Consider the following 20,600-nt stretch of genomic DNA (forward strand, 5'->3'; position numbering starts at 1 on the left):
TTGTTGTGGAGGGAGTGAAAGTGGTGGAGGAGGGAGTGATGGATGTGGTGGAGGGAGTGATGGATGCGACGGAGGGAGTGGTGAAGGGAGTGATAGCGATGGTGGAGGGAGCGATGGTGGAAGAGGGAGTGACAGTGGTCGCGGCGGCAGTGGTCGATGCGGCTGCGTGTGCCTGCTTTGTTGTATCTGTGCCTTCTGAGGACGCCAAAACATTGTACTGTCAAGGCTGATATAAGGTGTCACTTGAGCAGTGGACATATTGCAACAACATCGGGGGATGTCTTAATTAAGTGATGGGAGAAAATTGCTTGACTTTCATTCTCTAGAAGTGTGGGCATGTGTGATGTTATATAGGCAAATCTGCGCCGCAAAGCCAGCCTGTCAGTCCCATCAAGCCAGTGTATGCTGTCTGTCCGTTGATGGATTGTTGGGCCTGACCATGCCATGCAATTGTAAGGTGTGCGTGGGGCCTTGCTCCATCGGTCCTACTGCGACATCCTCGGCGTTGCTGAAAGCTGCATAAGACATCCACGTAGTGTCAGGCACCCATCTCATCCTTCGCATCCCCTCGAGGCGCATCCTCGGGTAGCCGTGTTGCCGGCTTGGCTCTTCGTCACACGCCATGGATATCGCCATATGACTGTGGACATTATCCATCCATCATGTGAAGATCCTTGGAAGAGGAGAGTGCGACAGTGGAAACGCCCGATCTGAAAGGCAAACGTCCTCTCCGTCCCTTCGCCCCTGGGCCTTTGCCTCCATGCCTCCATCCGGGAACTGCGCCACCCTGCTTCCGACCTCTCAAGGCTTTCGGTTCTAAGCAAGCCTCCGTCACATATGACGAAAGGTCCACACGACCAATCATGAAACATGACGAGGTAGCCACCGATTGGCAACAAGACCGACAAGGGAAGCTTCGCCGAGATACCACCGTTGCATAGGCCGCGTGACGGTAAGTTACGCCCGTTGTTAGACGCTTGCGACGCAGACTTAGTCCCTGCTCATCGTACCCGGAAGGATTCGTCAGCTCATACATCCTCCGTCTAGCGGTGATTTGCTCCCATCAGCGTCAGTGACGATCCCCTAAGACTAGGGCGATCCAGTAAACTCTGTACCAGCGACTTTCTCTGATCATTCAAGCTCGGGAGCTCCCTCCAACTCCGTTACTCGAGACCCTTGTCACTGCACCTTCATCGCCTGCGTTGTGCTGAAATCTGAGCTCCCTAACCTTCCGACCAAGGCTCCAAGATCCGCTGTCCCCGACTTTGACCAAGGAGAGCGCAAACCAGCATGATAAACTCAGCAGTGGTGCGACAGGAGCTCGTATTCGGTCGACCGTAAATTGCCCCAACCCTTGGTACCTGTCTCCGACGCGTACCCTCGATCCCGGGGATGCCTAGAAAAGGCATCGTCGGGGGGGAGGCAGCGCCATCAAGGCGAGGCATTTTCTTGCTTCGGGCAGAATCACCCGTCACTAATGTCGGGCGGAGCTGTGAGCAGATCTTATCCCAAATGGCGCGTGTGCTTGGACGGCTGAGTACTTCCTTCCCGCCCTGACCAATCCAACATCAGGCGGAATGGGATCACATGTATGAAGTCGTGTTTCGAGGAAAGGGGGCGGGGCCGGATCCAGCTCGTCGTGCTGCAGGAAGTCGCGAGCCGGCATCGATGGGGCGAGGAGGCCTCCGAGACACACGCCCAGCCAAGTCGTCGTGAGGGGAGAAGGATGCGTTGGCGGTGGCGGGGCCATGTCGATGTTGGCGCGCGCGAGGGCGGTCGAGATGCGAAGCTGGGTCAGAGGGATGCGCCTGACCTAAGTCTCATGAGCTTCACCAGAGTGACGGTTTGCTTGCTAACGATGGCTCGTTAGCAGTCAATTTCCGTCTCGGCTCATGATGGGATACCATGGAGTGGACGGTTGGGCGTGAGAGTGTTTGGGTCGGGTAATGCAACGCCCGACTGAGGGAGGTAGGGAAGAAAGGGGGAAGCGTAACCACGAGGGTGCGCTCGGGTGAGTCGCATCGGTGGAAGGATATGTGAGGCGGAATAGAGAGGGGTGGGAAAAGAGAATGAAATGTAAAGGTGGGCGAGGGGTGCTTTATAGTGGGGGACAAAGCGGCGAGGCACTAGACAGGGGGTTGGTGGGTGCCGCCAAACCCGGAGGGGCAGGCCGCGACACTGAGATAATACTTATTGTCACCCATTTGCAGCGATCTGAGGCGGGAAGAAGAAACTTCTGTTATATAGCCAGTCCCTGGATTAATCATTGGAGGGTAGGTGCAAGCCCTCCTCTCGTTACTCAGAGATTCATCAGTCTAGGGATGCCTTCGAGACTTGACAATGCAAAGAGTTCTATCCGGTCGAAGCGCTCGGATATTGAGATGGGGGATACTGAGTTTCCCAACCCAACCGGAAGCGAGCTAAACAATACTCGAGATATTGAGTTGGGAGACACTGGTCCTTCCAGACCCCCACAAAGCGAGCCAACCGATACTCAGCCAGCAACCGGTGACAGAACCAATATTTCGTCTCATGGTTTGAACGTGGCGCCGGAGCCGAGCCCCCTGGAGAAGGGCGAGGGTTCAGATGGAACCACTTGCACCTCAAGCTGAAGCTACCCTGCGGTTCCTTCTTTCTTTGAGGCTACTGCTGTCATTCCCAACCCCAATGACCCCTTCGGGGACGGTAAGGTCGTGGATGATGAGGTTTAGGGCGAGTACAACGACCTGTTTGATGAGGGCCACTTCAATGGCCCAGGGTCAGCGTCATCCTCAGACGGTGCCCCCTTCCACCTGGAGACACACCAGTCGAACTTGGTCAAGGCTCACGCCTGAGTGGTATAGGGTAGGTCGTCTAAGTCAGCGCTCCTAATAGTCCAGACCAAAAACTGGACTATTAGTCCAAACTACAGTCCAGACCAATAGTCCGTGGACTATTGGTCTAGTCTGCGTCTCTCGGATTGGACTAATGGTTCAGTCTAACTGTTCGGACACGAGGTATCTGGCGAATAACGCATAGCTCTACATGACCCAATAGCTGAATATAAGATTCAATAGAAGAAAGTCTACGAATCAAGCCTTACCTTCATACTTTCATAATACAGGTCGGCAGGAGAATGTAAATGGTTGTAAGCGGTAATAGGCTGGGGATAAGGTTTACTGATATCGTGCTATTAGCCCTTTGATCTGAGTTATCCTTAGTAGCCCATGAGTATACTGTCAAACGATATTCCGCCCCAGCCCTGGAGGCTTCCCGACTCACTTGGGCACTGTTGTTGTGTATATAACTGGGACCTTCGTCCTCTTGACTTGGGCAGTGGTTAAGGCCAAAAAATTGACTCTCAATAACACTCAGATGCATGACATCTTCCTACTCACTTTGACATATACCTTGTAATCGTGTAATTGCTGGTTAATGAGTTGATTCCACTATTGCCGCGAAAGAGTTAGAAAACCGAGATTAGAGCGAAGCATCTAGGATTGAGCACGATGTAACATACGGCAAAATGACCACTTGAGCCTCTCCCTGATGAGATTCTGGCTCGTCCGCTGATTGTTTTCCTTTCGTGCTGTGGGATGCGTTGTGTAGCTCGACGTATGGCGAATGAAACTTTGGTAAGTTAAACACCGCTAGGAATGGTTTGCTCAGTAAACGTTCATGAGTTTGAAGTTCACTGACGCTTGTAAACGTGGTGTATAGGGTAGCAAGGGGAGAGAGGGAGCTCATAATTGCTCGACTCAAGAGGCATTATATACTAATTCTTGAAGAAATGCGGAGTCGAATAATTTGGTCGGCATTGCTAACCAAGGAATAATTATTTATCACTGTCCAGCTCATGCATCCACGCCTTCATCGAGAGTGGATGGGCCGGGTAGGTTTCTCGGGTATGCGATGATTTCTATTTCCACGCTATCTCAAAAGTCATAGTTTCAATATTGTTGTCACTCAGCCCTGGAACCCATGCCATAAGAGTCACTGCAATCCTTACATGCAGGCCACCCAGTCCCGTGATCGGTTCGCTTGTAAGTGCATGATTGATATCGGATCATAGGTTGAATGCATGTATTGTTAGATCCGTCTGAATTGTTAAGCAAGCTCATTATCTGGTTATAGTTACCCGCAGTCTCTCTGGTAATAGCACCCGGCAGGTCCTGGTCCCACGTCCATGTGTGGAGGATAATCTGGGTGGAGTCGAAAGAGTGGAAGCTCGTTGTACCATAATTTCTTGGAGTTGTAGACGTAGGAAGAAGAATTAGAAAGATACTATGTGATAAATTTCCCTAAATAAGATACAAACTACTGAAGTTAGTCCAGTTCTGTCCTTCAGTCCGCTTCTGTCCTTTAGCCCACTTCTGTCCTTCGGTGCACTTCTATCCTTTAGTCCACTTCTATCCTTTAATGCACTTTCATATTTCAGCCCACTTCTATTTAGTCCAACTCTGGAGTAGTAGATTAGTAAGGGCTTGGGTAGTTGGTTATATGGAAGTGGGATCTATATGTATGTACATGGACAGTCCCGTTTATACATACATATAATAGTGAACGAAAATGAAGTCCGATTTTTGCTCACAAACTCTCTGGACACGGACTACATTTATGTGGCTTGGATGTGGCTTGTACGTGCAGCTTTGGGCATCTTGCGCGCTAAAGGTATGCTGGCTGATTTGTGGACGATTAAGGCTGATTATGGCCGATTGTGCCGATTATCACTCTTGACCACTGTCGGTCTGCTTCATTGTATGTATTGGACACAAAGCCCGCAAGTCCAATTGCTACACTATCTGCGGCCGCCACTGTATGATCTGCCTTACTTACTGCACAAGTGCTATTGTCTGTTTATGGCTGTACTTTTACTCAGCAAATCAGTAAGTTTAGTTCTTTCAGATTTTATATGGATTAAAGCTTAATAATAAGACACTTGACATAAATATTATTGTTAGTTTAAGTAGATGATTCCGTCCCTGTATTCTATTTGCTTTCTTGTTGTTAGGCTAATAACCCGATCAACATCTAGCCCAGCTTAATGCAAAGTGATAGAACTTTTAAAGCCCTAGACCTCTGATCATCCTTTCACCTTAAACATTAGAGTATGGAGTCATTTAATCAGTGTAAGTTTCACTCTGAATTAATGTATAACTGTAAAAGTACTTACTAATATTCTATCATAAAGCTGATAATACTGTAGGCAGGCGAGGAATCACTATATTTGACCGCGTCCTGCGTTTCTATAGAACATTTGATGCTATCGCAGCTTCACCTGCTATTGTTTCCTCAATAATTATGATATTCAGCGGGGTTCAGGACCATCAGAAGACTGCTATAATCCAAATAGCAGCAGCATTACTTGCTAGCTCTGTGGTAATGAGTTTAATCGCTATAACACTCGCTAAGATGCTCCTGTTCAGGTTCGAGGGCCATCAACACTCGACTGAGAGAGAATCAGCAATTCTATGGATTCCAACTATTTTAGTCGATATCAGTATTATCGAGGTTCTCGCTGGTCTCGTTTTCTGGATTGCGGATAGTTATCCCATCTGGGTTACTCTATTGATTGGTGTGGAGGCTCTCGCACTCTTGGTCGGCCTAATAGCTCTGGCTTGGAAGATGTGGGCAGAAGGGCTCGCACTGCGGCCATCCAATCTCGATAAGTCTGGAGCTTAGTACAAGCCACATCTAAGCGGATTCTCGCTTCATATTAGGTACATGAATTTTGCAAATACGATTCGTTCCAAAATTGCATTTGTAAGGAAATAGTTTAGCTATTTTGAACAGAAGAGATCCTGGCAGTAAATGCGGATTGAGCACCCCCATTCCTATATTTAGACCTGGCGGATGCCTATGCCCTCACTAATCGGAGGCTTTGCCCGGGCATACAGCAACCAGCATAGCTGGTGGTGAGTATACGTAAGCTAGAGCTACTCTAATCCACCATCTTCCTAGTCCATGGCTAATGGCCATGTTGCGAGTCATCAGCAGAGTCATGACAATTCAATGACTGAAACGTGGAGGTTGGCGCTAGGAGTCCCACTTTATCTATCTACGACATCTTCCAGTATACTACAGTAAGATGCTCTTTATGGAAGGCGGCAGAAACCAACCAGCACCACCGATACAATACATTACATACACACACACACACACAATTTATTACGCCCGGTGGCTTACAACCAATAGGGCACTAGTTGCTATTGTACATTTCCGTTTCCCAAACTTTGTCATGATCTCGTAAAAGCCCATACAGCGTCCAATTTCTGCTTTTGCTTCTTCCTTTTCAGTCTTTCCGCGGGTCTCGTGGGGTTTGTATTATTGGCAAGCGAACTTGAAGGCTATTTCTCCAAGTGTTCAGAGTCCTATCTACGGCGGCTGAAGCGGCGCTTGCTGTCCATGGCACGAGGTGTTTGATGGATGTAGGGTAGGTTAGGAAGAAAGTAAGTGGGGTTTTTGCAATCTGGTTTCAACGTTGCGTGTTGTCGAGTCGCCCTGTGGCTATCGCAAATCGTATAGTCGCGCGGACTGCTTCCATATTTGGCGTCCATTTTGCGTCGTCTGACGGTGACTTTCCTCCCAGGAAGAACGAGATATTTCCTCTTTGTGTCTCTGTGCACTGCAACATTTCGGCTCGGTGTGCCGTCTATTTTCTGCATCGAAAGAGAAAGTACTCAACCGTCTCTGTCGCTTGTCCACATACACATTCTGTGATGGTACTGCCGTGATCCGAAAGAGGTATGCATTTAGTCTGGCTATGCCTGCCATGCCTGCCATACCTATCCTGACCTGCGCCAGTACACTGGCTCAATCGAGCTATGTTAAGGGTCGTCGATCGCATTCTGGGAAACTTCAGAGCCGGGATGGCACTGTCTCGGGTTGCATTCCGCGCCTCTTTTTTTTTTTTTTTTTTTTTTGCAATTGGACCATGGCGATTCCTGATACGGCTTGTTCATATGATACACTTGATTCCCAGTCTGAGTCCTCAACACCATGCATGACCGTTGACGCTTCACTTCGACATTAATGACCAAAACCCACCCCCAAGAAAACGCATCCGTAAGATATCCCTGTCCTGACTCGAAAGAATTCCGCGGGTATAAAGCAACCATGCCCAAACTTGAAACAAACGTAAAATCACGAAAAGCTGTCGTCTCCTAAACTCCAAGCCCCCATCCCTGCCAGTTGTCTATCATTCCATCCACTCCGAGCTCACATCCCCTGGTGGCTCATCATCCATTCATCCCTTGTTGCTGTTGCATTTGCTGCTGCATTTGCACCTGCATCTGTTGTTGTTGCATTTGCTGTTAAAACATCTGCTGCTGCTAAGCCAAGTTCTGCTGGAAGAGGTGTGGCCTGTATGAGCGAAGTTTGTTTAACCTTTTCCATAATTTCTTGCGGAATCCGTTCAAGCCCTCCGTGCTTAGCGGCAAGGGCTTGTAACATCTTGTGATACAAGACACGTGCCTGGTTATGGATCTGGACTTGCACAGGGTTGACACCCTGCTGCGGTTGCTGCTGAGGTTGCTGTTGCTGCTGGGGCTGTTGTTGTTGCTGTTGCTGCTGCTGCTGCTGCTGCTGCTGCTGCTGCTGCTGCTGCTGCTGCTGCTGCTGCATTGCGGCCAGAGCCTGAAGGTTCATGTTATTACCATTCAACATCTGGCCGCTGACTTGGCGTTGCATAGGGTTGCCCATCTGGCCGCCCATTTGATTCATTCGCGCTGCCATTTGCTGTTGTAGTTGAGCTTGCATCTGGGGCGTCATCTGGGGCATTTGACTCCCTTGCATGTTATGAAGCTGCTGAGCATACTGTTGCGCGAGTTGTTGCTGCTGGTTCATCATGCCGCCTTGTTGTTGTTGCTGCTGTTGCTGTTGCTGTTGTAGCAGCATCTGTCGTTGCATCATCTGCATCATCTGCTGCTGATGAGGTGACATGGCTTGACCACTCATGTTGCCATTAGCAACGCCATTCTGCATCGCGGCCATTTGCTGTTGCTGTTGCTGCTGTGCGGTAGCTCGTTGCTGGGCCGCCATTTGAGCGATGACTTGTGGGTTCGTCTGGTTCATAGTCTGGCTGTTCATCATCATGGCTTGTGCTTGTCCTATCTGCGAGTTCTGGCTCGTGTTGTCTTTATATCCTGACATCGTGACATCGGTCTGTCAGCAGACACCCAAGGACAGTGGTGAATTTCGCCAAGGACATACCGTTTGATGGACCATCAAAATCGTTGCTAGCCTTCACAGACGCTAGTTCCTCACGCTCTCGAAGAAAGGCTCGCACCAACTTGTACCGTGGTGTAAGGGAGGAGCTGAAGGCTTCAACAGCGAACGGCTGAAGGTCTTCAGCACTCACCCATCCGATAGCGCCCCTGTCTGGAAAATTCGAGTCGTTAAAGTACATAACGGGGAACTCACGCTTGTTGACTAGAGGTCCATTATATTCGTAATCTTTTTGCCACATCAAGGTTTCTGTGCCTTGATGATACATATAGCACGCTGGCCCATCGTCTGTGAGTTCCAGGCTCTCAATTGTATCTGGTACGCCGACGTTGTCGCATTTTCCAAGAGGGAGAAGAAGCGCAGGATACCAGTCCTTCGCCTTTTCCCAGTACGCGAGGTATGTTTCGCCAGGAATTGGTTCGGTGATGGCTTCCAAGTCCGTAGCTTGTTGGTGCTGCCGCCAGACCGTAGGTCTTTGCAAGTTCGGCTCCGGATTCCTGGGGTCTGCCGCGCCGGGGTGGTATGCAATGAGTCTGGGATGCAATCACTTTCCCGCTGGCCGTCCTCTGGATTCGCAACTGCATGCTTGTATCCCTTCTCAAACGCCTCTAAAGCGACCAAATTGTTTCTCTCAGCCAGAGTCTCGTCGTAGTCGAACACCTCAATACCGAGATGTCCGATCGCCACTGCGGGCGCGCGCGACATTCGACTGTGCTTTTTGCTGCCTAGATGTGTCGCAGCGCCCTTGATGGGATGCTTTTTGAAGTTAAGGTTATGTTTTTCGCATCGAAGTATGTACCACGGACCGTCCTCCTCAGGAAATCGGACTATCATGTGCTTGGTGGGTGCGTGCCCATTCCGAAAGACGTCTTTGAAACTGATGGACTTCATCTTTCGAGAGGCCTGGTCAGTACCAATCTGACGACGTTCCCTTACAGAGTCCAGGGTAGTGGCCAGCGCTCTCTTTTGCACTCTTGTCAATATGATATCTAATATCTTTTGTAGCGACGGGCATAGGATACTCACGGTGTTGACATAAATAACGGAGTCCTCCGTAATGATTTCGCCCTAAGTAGAATTTTGGGCATCATGGGCCAATTGTGCGTAGCCGCAAAAGTCTTGCCGAGTGTCCCCAGGCGTCGGCGCTTGGCTCGTCGAAGTAGTGGGGTTAGCGGGTTTACTGGGCCAACAGGGGCGGTTCGCTGTGATTGTTGGCTCGAAAGATTTTGCCATGAGCTCTTTGCACCACTTTTCATTGATGTGCAAGCTCGGGAACCGGGGCCCCGCTGGTGACAGAACAATGTGGAGACGGTGCTGCTAGGTAATGAACAAAGCCAGTCACCTCCTCTAATAACAATTGTCCAAGACCCGAGAGTCTGGATTGTCACATCATTCGCTCTTGAGGCAGAACACACGAAAGTACCCGCGTTCAAGCGGCGTCCCGATTTACGCCTGTAATGTAAAGCAACAAGCGACATCGGTGAACCCCTTTTGGACACAAGCCTTCGCTGCCCTTAGCTACATGTAGCTAGTCAAGCAATACACACGAAACGGTACTGTATTGACAAGCTAACTTGAAGACTATTCTCCAAGTGTTCAGAGTCCTATCTACGGCGGCTGAAGCGGCGCCTGCTGTACATGGCACGAGATACCCCCTGGTATTGCAGGCAAAAGCTAAAATCTGGTACATGTGAGGTAATCGGGTGATTGATAATGTCAGTTGTTGGATTATATACTGGATAAATCCTAGCTATAATAATAAGTGGGGTACCCTAAACTTTTGCCCAAAATGGCGCAGCCGGTTCATCCAACATGAGTCAATTTTGTACTCAGTTTCGGCCTGACACTGTGGACCGAACGTAATAAAATGACGTACATAGGTATAGTGGACGTGCACTGTATACAGATTACAGTACATTTCTAAAGCGCACGTGGGCCGGACCTGCTTACCTTTTTGGACCAGTTTTGGCTTATTTCTGCTCCTACTAAGTCATTCCGTGTGTCTATAGTCCATGTCAGTTATATTGATACTGTGTCACGTGGTCCATGCGCCCGTGTCACGAGCCCTGATTGTGTGAGGCGTCTGATTGGGTGTGTGTATATTCTGAGTTGCATATGATCCCCGCTCTGAGTCCCTGTACATCCTTATACTGAAACCAGCTACAAGGATATAGCTATAGCAGTCACACGCCATATACACGCCCAGCTACCCAAATACACATCGTGACAGCCCGATTCTTCTTTTCATGTTTAGTGTTGGACTGACCCTCGGTGCCGGACTAGGGGCCCGGATAAGACCGAATCCCTGATACATCAATATCTTGTCTTAGTCATGAGGGGGGTGTGAGATTGACCAAAAAACCCCTCACCGGAAACAGGGCCCTGGAAGCAGGTTAGATCCTACAAGAACAGACATCAATATCATCATCTTTAGGCTCCACTATCGTCTTGATCATTATTGCCCTAATTGACTTACCCGTACCGGATCCAACATTTAGTTAAAAAGGAAAGTGGTTTTGCATGTGATTGTACAAATGGCTGTTATTTCAAAAGTTCCCCACGCCACATGGAGTCGACCCGCGTTTAAAGCTATAGTTATGCTACAGACGCGTTTCCTGTCCTGTCAACTTGAAAATTTCACCTCAGCATCGCTTGATTAGATCTACAGAATGCCTCCGAAACGCAAAGCCCTCGAACCCGCCTACCCCCATGTTGGCAGGCCAAACAACGCGAAGAAGGCTAAGTCTGGCGATGAACCACGCAACGACAACAACAAGCAGTTTGAGGCTGCCCTCAAAAATAGGAGTACGCGCTGGGCCAAGGTCTCAGGCTCCAAGAATTTGGACATCGAATACATGAAAGCGACTAGGAACCTCGAGGAGGTATATGCATTTGTGTGCATTTGTAACCCTGTCCGAGACGTGGACGAAGAAGAGGATGACGATAATGCGGATGCTGAAAACAAGGTATGGTGCGACAAGGGCAGGACGTGCCCATGCAATAAGCAATTCTCCGAGCTCCCATCCCATTCATACACAATTTCCAAGGCGGGACTTGCGCGTAACCATTGCGCAGCAAATATGATGAACTTGCGCACGCCCGACTTTTTTGCCATGTATACGTTTAACGACCACGCGGCCTATGGGGCGCTCGAAGTGGTGCAGAACCTGCTACTGGACTTTGACGAGGCATTCAAGAACAAGAAGTGGCAAGAGGCTTGGTCAGTCGTCGAGGCCATGGCTATTTTCGTGAGGGCGGGCGACGGTAGCCTCATGTTTATAGCTGACGAAGGCCAGATGATAAGCGAGACCGCGTCTCAGATTGCCAGAATGGTGCTCGCAGCGCTGGCGGCTCTAGAGAGCGATGGGATGCTCAGTGGCAACTCGCACAGCAACAACGCTGGCTGGATGATCGCAATGTACATTGCCATGGCCGCCATGTTCCGGGATACATCCCTAATCCAGGGGAACCGCCATTTAAAGTCCAAGCTGTTCAAATTCTGGGCTGGCAACTTTGATCTCTACCTTCGGGCGATCGCGCACCGACTAAACATCGCCATTCCCGACACTGAGAATGCCTCTGAGAACATCGACCCCACGATGCCAAAGGGAAACGGAAAGGACCCGTGGGGTTGGGCGAGGTCCTTTGCAGAGTACAAACGAACTTGTGTGGCACCTGGCTACGCATTCCGAGGGACACATAGGAGGAAGATTGGAGGTGATGGATTGGACATTTCCACCTGGAGCAGTGCGGAGAGGAAGCAATACAACTTCGACAACAAGGACCCGCTTCCCAGAAAGACTATTGAGAGCCTTGGAGAAGGGCTTGTCTTGGTTCTAGGTTAGATTGTTCTTTAGAGACTGTCATAAATGCCAAAGCTTAGTTTTTACTGTCTCGATCCTTGGATATAATGCCAAGTTTTACAACAGCCGTCGGCTACTTCATTACAGTTGACGTGCCATTTTGCTATAATATGGCGCCAACATCGCTTGTAATGTAAGCCCGCCGTGGCCTGAAGGGCCAGAGGCCAGATTTGGGCACGGCACGGTTGTGCATTGCTACATGGCAAGTCGCCAGAGCCAATTCAGGTTTCTATTATGCCCCTCACCCCAAGTGTACACACTGCTTGTCGCTACGCACGGTGTCGGCCACAACATGCTATAGAGATGGTCCGTGCGGAAACTCTTTTCACATTGGAAATCCACAGAGACAGAGAGAGAGCTTAAGGAGACAAGGACACAATTTGGGTAACGTATATGTATTTTAGTCGTCAGTGCCCTTTCGGCTCAGCCGCCGGGCGTTAATAAATTGATTGTACTGTCCTATGGGCTTTTATGAGATCATGACAAAGCTTGGGAAACAGATATGTGCAATAGCAACTAGTGCCCCTCTCATCTTGCTAACTCGATATTGTCAAAGGCTGCCGTGAGGCTGCCGGGTCGTTCGAAGCCGCTGGGGAGGCGGCCGGGTTGTCGAGGCTGCTGCAAGAGCTGCCGGGTCGTCAGAGGCTGCTGCAGGAGCTGCCGGATCGTCGTGGCTTCCGCGAGGGCCGCCAGAGTGTGCGGGCGCTGCAGCGCAATTGAGGCCAACTCTCCTAACCCCTCATCTGCTTGCCTGTTAGTGCCCTGATGGGACTAGAGGCCGCTGTCAGTCGCAGTGGCCTGTAAAAACCCCTCCCCGCTAACACTGCACTAACAGCGGTTGCCAAGGAAAAATTTTTACAGGGGAGAGTTGTTATTTTGGGTTTGACCAAGAGTCGCGTAAGCGGTATAGGGTAGGTTATTCAAGTTGGTGCATGTGCTGTGATCTAGCATAACGCTGCGATGGCATTTTCAGCGCCCGCAACAAGCGTCGTGCGCTAATGACTTGATCAAAGAATCACCACTAGTCGGAGGAAGTATCCCAATCCATCAGATGTTTTAGAGTTAGTGGCTTTATCCGGCTAAACACACACGCTATTAAAATCTCTATGACATATCACCAGCGATCTTATCGCCACCAATGCATGGCGACTCGACAATTGCGCTGGCTGATTCGCGGAGTCGATCATGTTCTTATAGGATGATTAGAATGATGACAGATCCTACTATGGATGTAGTGCCAAATAGATAGAAGAATATTCGGCGGATATGTAGTCGTGAACTATTAATTGATAAGCATCGTGTGTTTGTAGAGGGGATGTTATCGTGATGCTGAAGAATGTCATGTGCGCAATTGACGAGCACGTAGAGGGCTCCTTACTGCAAGTCAGATTCAGCGACCGCCCACGTGTTAAGCTTGCTATCATGGGTATGGCACGTCGACCCAGCCTACCCGGGGACGAAAAAATGACAAGATGCTGTGAGGCGTCGATGCCGGAAAATCCTATCGCCATTGTTCCAGTCACAATGAGACACAAACATATGCGACCTGTATTCAACTCCTTGCTCTAATCTTCATGCGCCATTCCGAGGCAAAGACAATGCTATCTTGATTCGAGTTCCATAGTATGTGTCTGACAAGCTGCTCCCTTGCGATCTGTTCCATTGCGATCTGGCTAGAGCACCCAGCTGATAGGGTGCCAAAATGAACAGGTCGTCCGTCTTGAGTAACCGACTTGCAACAAGGACAGCGGTAGTCGAGACATTCCAGGTTCAAACAAATTTGAATCCCACTCCTGGTTCTGTGCCGGCACTATTAACGTAAGCGGTATTCTTTCGTGAGTTTGGGGGATGGATGTACCTGACAACAAACCCAAAAAAGGCCCTCCATCGTCGGCTGATGTTCAAATGACGGTGGTTTAGTTGAGCTGGCTAAAGGAAAGCTTTATGGGAGGGGACATAGGATTGCTCGCCCTTTAAATACGGTTGACTACCCGCGCCATCGTCCCGAAATAGGGGCGCATGAGAGGCCTTACTTCGTTTGAGGCTAGTGGCAAGAGGACGCACCACCTCGTTATGGGATAGGGGTCCCTTGTCTATCAGTCCCTGTTATTCGCACAAGACGGGTGACCATGGGTCTGGTGGTATAAGTGGAAGCTTGCGCCACCACCTATCCCCTATCATTTGGTTTAACGAACTCACGCACATCTTCAACACCATGAGAAATTCCGACCAATCTATCCACGACACGAGCCTGATATTGACTACTCTCTGGCTCGGGTTCGCCAGCGCTTTTACCGTATGGCTAAGGATTCTTCGTCTTAAGTCTTATCGTTTCGTTCCGGGCGAGAAGTTGCTGAACCGGGTGTGGTATCTTCTGGCCGGGGTGTCTATCCTCTCACTCGTTGGGATGATCTTGTGCCCTATTTTGACATGGATATTCAGATTTAAGGAGGCTCTGCACCCTTTGTGCCTCTGTATCTATCCAGGAAACACAATTTTGAGCGAGGTACGGCCCCAATCGTGATTGCCACCACGGCTCTAAGAGTTTTAGATGCTGCTTCTTGCGAGACCTGTTTGCAAGCCTCAATCTTCTGGTCATATTCCATGTTATCTTGCTCTATGCCTTTCGGTATGCAGCCTAGTGATTTTAATTACTGGTGCTGCTAGGTATCCAGCTCTCATGTCTCTTGGTTGCTGGCATTTTTTGTCCCTGGCCTTTCGATCATTGTTTGAAGACCGAAAACTCCAACGCTATGGGAGGATAATACCAGCATTAGCATCCGCCGCCGTTGTACTTTTACCTCGCTGTTTTCTTACCTACTCTATCGTCTGATGGTATGTCCGTGGCACCGTGGCTCTTCTTGTATCTAACCAGGGCAGGGAATTTGCACCGTCTTCATGTGTCAGGACCTTGCTTCTTTGCCGTACACATTGAAGCTTTGGGGCGAGTCGCCGCCACCACAACGGGATCCAATTTCCAATTCACCGTGAGTAAAGGGGATAACCGGGCATGTCGGGATGCGGGAAGGCTGAGAAGTTGGACAAAACGAGCTTGCAATGCAATTGTGCAATGGCTGGTGCTCTTACCTCCATAGTCCTCGACATCAAATCTAATACACCCTACTGAAGGACGACATTAAGTGGTACTCACTACTCCTTCACATCTCTATTTCTTTGCGCTAAGTCCTTGAGTGTGGCGGGAAATGACAACCAGCTCAATGTATGACGGGATGCTCCATTTGAGCCGCATTCACCATCCTTCCTTCTCATGAAGCCCAAAAGGAATCTATGTAGGCAACATCGAGATTCGTGTCCACTGGCTCCGAGTCCACACATCGTTGTTTCCCGATGACCCGTATGGGCTATGACATATCATATCCGAAATGCGTTTGCGGTAGATGAGTGGATATAAAATCAAGGACCGATTTCATGGGTTCGTCAACCTCAACTTCTAACCCACAATTTGCATTTGGATTAAGGAATGGGAAGGTTTAATAACGTATTTGAAAGATGCCGTTAGACTTCTTCAGAGGTTTGATTGCCGATCTCTTGACACCCAGATATTATAATGCGTCATATGCTTCCTTCCTATCATGATTCTCCTCTCGAAGTCTTAACTCTTCGAAAATTTGTATGAACTTTGAATCAGGAACCAGAGAGGGGTCACTCCTCTTCTTCCCTTCCCCCCCCTTCCCCTTCCTCTTCTTTCGTATTCCCTGTCGCTTTTTCGAGTAGCGTGCCAATTTAAGAGCTTCATAGCGTGTGGGGCTATTCGGGTTCGTTGGAGGTTCATCTATCTCACCTCTATTAGGTCGAACTCTGAAGAGTCAGTGGGACTGACCTTTATTATCTGCGTCGTCGAGCGCGACTTGATCGATTGGGGAATGCTCGAAGGGTATGCCACTGGAGATAGGTCGTTCGTCACGCCGACTTTGCTTCGTTCTCTGTGGTGGACGGGCATCAGCAAGAATGGGCGAAGTCATTGTGGAAGGAGTAAGCTGCACAGGTAATGGTTAGGAAGCCGGGGAGGGAAGGTCTTTATACTTTGCAGACGAGGCATGGCTGCCGGGAGCCACCCTTAAACGCATAAATGGCTTTTCAACATAACTCGATGTTTTCCGCGGGATAATGGGAATGCAGGAGAATCGGCTTATTTAATGGAGAAGGTCATGCCTGGGAGGGCTATGGTTGTCTTGCTCCCAGGTACTCTAAGGCAATCATTCGTAATATTAACTATTGACCAGCCGTCAGGTGACATATGTGAGTATGTAAACTTCGGTTTGTTCGTTATTGTAGTTGTGACCGTTGTCTCCACGATGGTAGCCGTAAGGTGTATTTAGTGATACGCCGAGGTTGAAGGCGCTCCGGGTATCCTAAGAGTTGGATGGAGGTGTATTGCGGCTTGTCTATTTCTAAATAAAATTGGCCTGAGCTCAAGTAAAAAGAAAAGAAAAGAAAGGAGAATATGCTGGCAATGACGGAAAACACTTAGACGAGTGATAGTTGTGCAAGGTTACCACAATTATAGCTGAGTTTAAAATTTCTGATCTAAAACTTTTGGAAACAACCGCCATATCTTTGTATAAAAAGAACCCTGGGGGGCTAAGATAGGATCCCTGCGAGTCTTAGCTAGCTCCTGCGAAGTCGAGGACAGCCAGGTCGCTGATCTCATATAGGAGGTAAGTGGGATAAATACTCTCACCTGCGACCTCCTCATACAAGCCACATTCTTCAGCCTCTTAATATATCAGTCTTTGGGCCGCTTAAAGCTGTATATCGAGCCACATTGACACTACCCAATCCCCTTACTGATATTAGCCCAACAAAGAAGAGAGACTTCTTAGTTGCTATTTTGAGGCTAAGCAGAAGGCTTTAACCACTCAGAATATCTTATCTAGTTGGAAAGGAGCAAGGTTGTGGCCAATTAACATTCACATACTGGCGTACATGCCTCACGATCAGCAACCATGAAAAAGCCGCATTGACTGGATGAAGAGCTCGCCCGAGGGTGGCTTCACATCCAAGAAGTGGATATATGGGAGGGGCAGCATTGTCGGTGTGCTAAAACCTGCGCTGCTAGAGGAGGAGCTTCAGCTTGGACAAGATACCCTAGTCGTGCTTTCGGATGAGTTCGGCTTCACATCGAAGGCTACGTTTGACAGTACTACTGCGATGAGGAAGGAGCCCTCTCCACAGAAAGCAAAGGCCGAACTGGGAAAAAGGCGAAACCCTTTCAGCAGCAGCCCTGATGCTTCGCCATCTAAACGCACCAAGGACTTTTCGTCTGGTAGAGACGAATATATCCCTATGGACCCGCGGCTTGAACAGGAATTAGCGGGTCACGAGACGGGATCAATGCTTGCAGCAGGTTAGCATTCGATGCAGCACCGCAAAAGACTTTACGGAGTAGAACTGAGCACCAGACTGATACAGTCATGTTCATTATTGCCTTCCTCTTTCACTTACACTCTCAAAGAGTGTCACTAGACCCACATAGTATAAATAATAAGTTCTGAATACAGTGAACCTCTAAAGCTACTTGTGCGACCTACGAAATAAAGTTTTTACTGATACCCAGAACAAAGCCTGGAGATCAAGGCAACAATGAGCGAGTCACACGCTTTGTTTCGCTCGACCATGTTGCTCTCTACAGTTACATCAACCAGGATGGCTCCAAATCTACCAGCCACTTCGCGTATCCTCATCCAGGACATTATTCTCAGTAAGTTAAGAAACGAGGAGGAAATTAAAGACGAAGACATCGCCAAACTTGGCCGCTGCTTGACACGAACCGTACGCTACGCACAGGCACAGCCCGCCGTAACTGTGGCTTACACATATCTCTCATCAAGCTAAAGGCTACGGATAACACGGCTGCCGGCAACCTCGGATTTAACGTCCTAAAGGCTGTCCCTACGGCTGATGACCAGGTCAGTCAGGAAGACATAGTTATGTTGTTTTTGCCTACTAATTTGTCTTCGGCTAAGTCAATCAGATCGCATGGAAAGATAATGCTCTCGTGCTATTCCTGTTAACTGTGTTTACAGGTGATGAAAGAAGTGACTGCATACGGAAGAGGCCGACAACAGACCAAATCCAAGCACGGCTGATACAGCGTTTTTTTGGCGATGACCAAGTCAAAGAGATTTCTATCCCATCCATCGCTGCTACCTACAATAACGAAATGAACGCAGTAGACCGCGGCGACCAAATGCGGGCCTATTGGAGCCCTGACCGCCATGCTTGTAGGGGTGGTTGGAAGGCTCTAGCTTGGGACTTTCTGCTAGAAATAGCCCTAGTTAACAGCTTCCTTTTGCAGCAAAGAGGGCAGCCGCAATGGAAGCCAAAGGACAGTCAGGAAGAATGGCGGCAGTAGGTTGTCTATAGCCTTATTGAGACCTATGCGTCAGAGACGCAGTCTAGAAAGAGGTTTCGAACTGGAGACGAATTTACGCCTGTCTCGCAGCACAATCTCGCCCGCAAAGGAAAATCGGAATGCCTTGCCTGTCAGGGGTGCCGAATTGGCGAGACTCGCGGGCGCAAAGTGAGGGCGCCGTTGTCTTCTGTCAGCGGTAACAGCCGTCGGGCGCCTCAGTCACGATACCGTTGTCAAGAGTGTATTGTAGCTTTGTAGACTAGGCAATTGTTGGGACTTCTGGCACCAGCTAAAATAGGTAGGAATCAATGTACCTTTGATTTGTTGCCCTCTGGTTGGCTGGACCCCCCTGTTTGGTACTTAAGTGGAGGCTTATGCCACTCTCAGGGATAGGCTGTATGGGACACATGTACTCGGAACCGCCTGGCCGCTGACATTGGTCGTTCTCGTCCCCCGCAGCTCCAGAACCACCCGGTCTAATCTAGCGTCCTCGCCTGCACCTTGTAATCGGTACACGCAAACGCGGCTGCAAACGGCGGCCCCCTGCGGGAGACGTCATGCTGTTGCCACGGCCGCTTTCTCTGGCCCGTTCCCGAGGTCTCAGCGACTGTACCATTTGGATGGAAGCCGAGAACCCGATGCATACGTTATGCAAGCACGTCTACTGCGCTGGTTGTTTCGAGGATCGGTACTTTTTAGAAGGGCGAATGGATGCAAGTGATGGCAAACGAGCACTGCAGCTGACGCAAATCAGGGCAGACTCGACTAATAATTTGGGGGATGTAGGTCTGAGTCCGTTCTTGAGGGGGAGTGGGATAAAGAGTTCAGTCGGGATATAGAACTACTGTAAGCAAACCAGATGTTCTCCATTTTCTTCAGTGAGATATTTCGTGGATTAAGGCTATGATGCTTATTTATCCTAAATGACTCAGCAAATTCATGATGTAAAACTTAAGACCCAGCTGCCGCTTAGTATTCCTTTGCTTCTACAACATAATAAGAAAATTTGTCACCTTCTATGGCCCTCCATTTGCCACCCATAAGGAGTATATAAAAAATGGCGAATGGCGGGTGGCGGGTGGCGGGTGGCAGGTGGTGGGCGGGGAGGTGGTTAAGGACGCCTTTGCAGCAGCTTGACAACCGCCTCGTGCCCCTTCTCGGCCGCCCGCGACAGCGGCGTCTGTCCGTCGCCGTCCTTGGCGTCCGGGTCGACCTTGCCGGTGTCGAGCAGCAGCTTCACGACCGCCTCGTGCCCCTTCTCGGCCGCCTGCAACAGCGGCGTCCGTCCGACGCGGTCCTTGGCGTCCGGGTCGACTTTGCCGGTGTCGAGCAGCAGCTTCACGACCGCCTCGTGCCCGTTCACGGCCGCCCGCGACAGCGGCGTCCGTCCGACGCCGCCCTTGGCGTCCGGGTCGACCTTGCCGGTGTCGAGCAGCAGCTTCACGACCGCCTCGTGCCCGTTCTCGGCCGCCTGCCACAGCGGCGTTTGTCCGAAAACGCCGCCCTTGGCGTCCGGGTCGACCTTGCCGGTGTCGAGCAGCAGCTTCACGACCGCCTCGTGCCCGTTCTCGGCCGCCTGCAACAGCGGCGTCCGTCCGACGCGGTCCTTGGCGTCCGGGTCGACTTTGCCGGTGTCGAGCAGCAGCTTCACGACCGCCCGCGACAGCGGCGTCTGTCCGACGCGGTCCTTGGCGTCCGGGTCGACCTTGCTGGTGTCGAGCAGCAGCTTCACGACCGCCTCGTGCCCGTTCACGGCCGCCCGCCACAGCGGCGTCCATCCGAGCGGCGTCTGTCCGTCGCGGCCCTTGGCGTCCGGGTCGAAGTCCATGGCGTCCGGGTCGACCTTGCCGGTGTCGAGCAGCAGCTTCACGACCGCCTCGTGCCCCTTCTCGGCCGCCTGCAACAGCGGCGTCCGTCCGACGCCGTCCTTGGCGTCCGGGTCGACCTTGCCGGTGTCGAGCAGCAGCTTCACGACCGCCTCGTGCCCCTTCTCGGCCGCCTGCAACAGCGGCGTCCGTCCGACGCCGTCCTTGGCGTCCGGGTCGACCTTGCCGGTGTCGAGCAGCAGCTTCACGACCGCCTCGTGCCCCTTCTCGGCCGCCTGCAACAGCGGCGTCCGTCCGACGCGGTCCTTGGCGTCCGGGTCGACTTTGCCG

The 20,600-nt window shown here is 50.4% G+C and overlaps 7 protein-coding genes across 7 annotated transcripts; 4 read left to right on the forward strand and 3 right to left on the reverse strand.

Annotated features, from left to right (window-relative positions):
• Positions 1-5,089: 5,089 nt before the first annotated feature.
• BGZ61DRAFT_485938 (uncharacterized protein) lies at positions 5,090-5,661 on the forward strand (the record flags this gene model as incomplete). The annotated part of the gene is made up of 2 exons (XM_046249782.1): positions 5,090-5,108; positions 5,186-5,661. 2 exons carry the CDS (start codon positions 5,090-5,092, stop codon positions 5,659-5,661), a joined length of 495 nt encoding a protein of 164 aa, XP_046095709.1.
• Positions 5,662-8,242: 2,581 nt separating this feature from the next.
• On the reverse strand, positions 8,243-8,632 carry BGZ61DRAFT_291026 (uncharacterized protein; the record flags this gene model as incomplete). The annotated part of the gene is made up of 1 exon (XM_046238575.1): positions 8,243-8,632. A coding segment is annotated over one exon (390 nt), but the record flags the coding sequence as incomplete, so codon positions are not given.
• Positions 8,633-10,870: 2,238 nt separating this feature from the next.
• Positions 10,871-12,093, forward strand: BGZ61DRAFT_433606 (uncharacterized protein). The gene has a single exon (XM_046243922.1). The coding sequence runs from the start codon at positions 10,875-10,877 to the stop codon at positions 12,048-12,050; it is 1,176 nt and encodes a 391-aa protein (XP_046095711.1). The 5' UTR covers positions 10,871-10,874; the 3' UTR covers positions 12,051-12,093.
• A 4,964-nt stretch (positions 12,094-17,057) lies between these two features.
• BGZ61DRAFT_485942 (uncharacterized protein) lies at positions 17,058-17,441 on the forward strand (the record flags this gene model as incomplete). Its single annotated transcript, XM_046249783.1, has 1 exon — positions 17,058-17,441. One exon carries the CDS (start codon positions 17,058-17,060, stop codon positions 17,439-17,441), a length of 384 nt encoding a protein of 127 aa, XP_046095712.1.
• Positions 17,442-18,953: 1,512 nt separating this feature from the next.
• Positions 18,954-19,295, forward strand: BGZ61DRAFT_465482 (uncharacterized protein). The gene has a single exon (XM_046247590.1). It carries the CDS (start codon positions 19,002-19,004, stop codon positions 19,281-19,283), a length of 282 nt encoding a protein of 93 aa, XP_046095713.1. The 5' UTR covers positions 18,954-19,001; the 3' UTR covers positions 19,284-19,295.
• Positions 19,296-19,615: 320 nt separating this feature from the next.
• On the reverse strand, positions 19,616-19,834 carry BGZ61DRAFT_286916 (ankyrin repeat-containing domain protein; the record flags this gene model as incomplete). Its single annotated transcript, XM_046238526.1, has 1 exon — positions 19,616-19,834. A coding segment is annotated over one exon (219 nt), but the record flags the coding sequence as incomplete, so codon positions are not given.
• A 459-nt stretch (positions 19,835-20,293) lies between these two features.
• On the reverse strand, positions 20,294-20,545 carry BGZ61DRAFT_318200 (ankyrin repeat-containing domain protein; the record flags this gene model as incomplete). Its single annotated transcript, XM_046238900.1, has 1 exon — positions 20,294-20,545. A coding segment is annotated over one exon (252 nt), but the record flags the coding sequence as incomplete, so codon positions are not given.
• Between the last annotated feature and the right edge of the window lie 55 nt (positions 20,546-20,600).

The sequence above is a fragment of the Ilyonectria robusta genome, assembly GCF_021365365.1.
Source record: "Ilyonectria robusta strain PMI_751 chromosome Unknown BGZ61scaffold_41, whole genome shotgun sequence".
Classification (NCBI taxonomy): domain Eukaryota; kingdom Fungi; phylum Ascomycota; class Sordariomycetes; order Hypocreales; family Nectriaceae; genus Ilyonectria; species Ilyonectria robusta.

What these genes read in the sequence shown, in the direction of transcription:
- BGZ61DRAFT_433606 (XM_046243922.1), top strand. Translation starts at nt 10,875, where the DNA reads ATGCCTCCGAAACGCAAAGCCCTCGAACCCGCCTACCCCCATGTTGGC.
- BGZ61DRAFT_465482 (XM_046247590.1), top strand. Translation starts at nt 19,002, where the DNA reads ATGCTGTTGCCACGGCCGCTTTCTCTGGCCCGTTCCCGAGGTCTCAGC.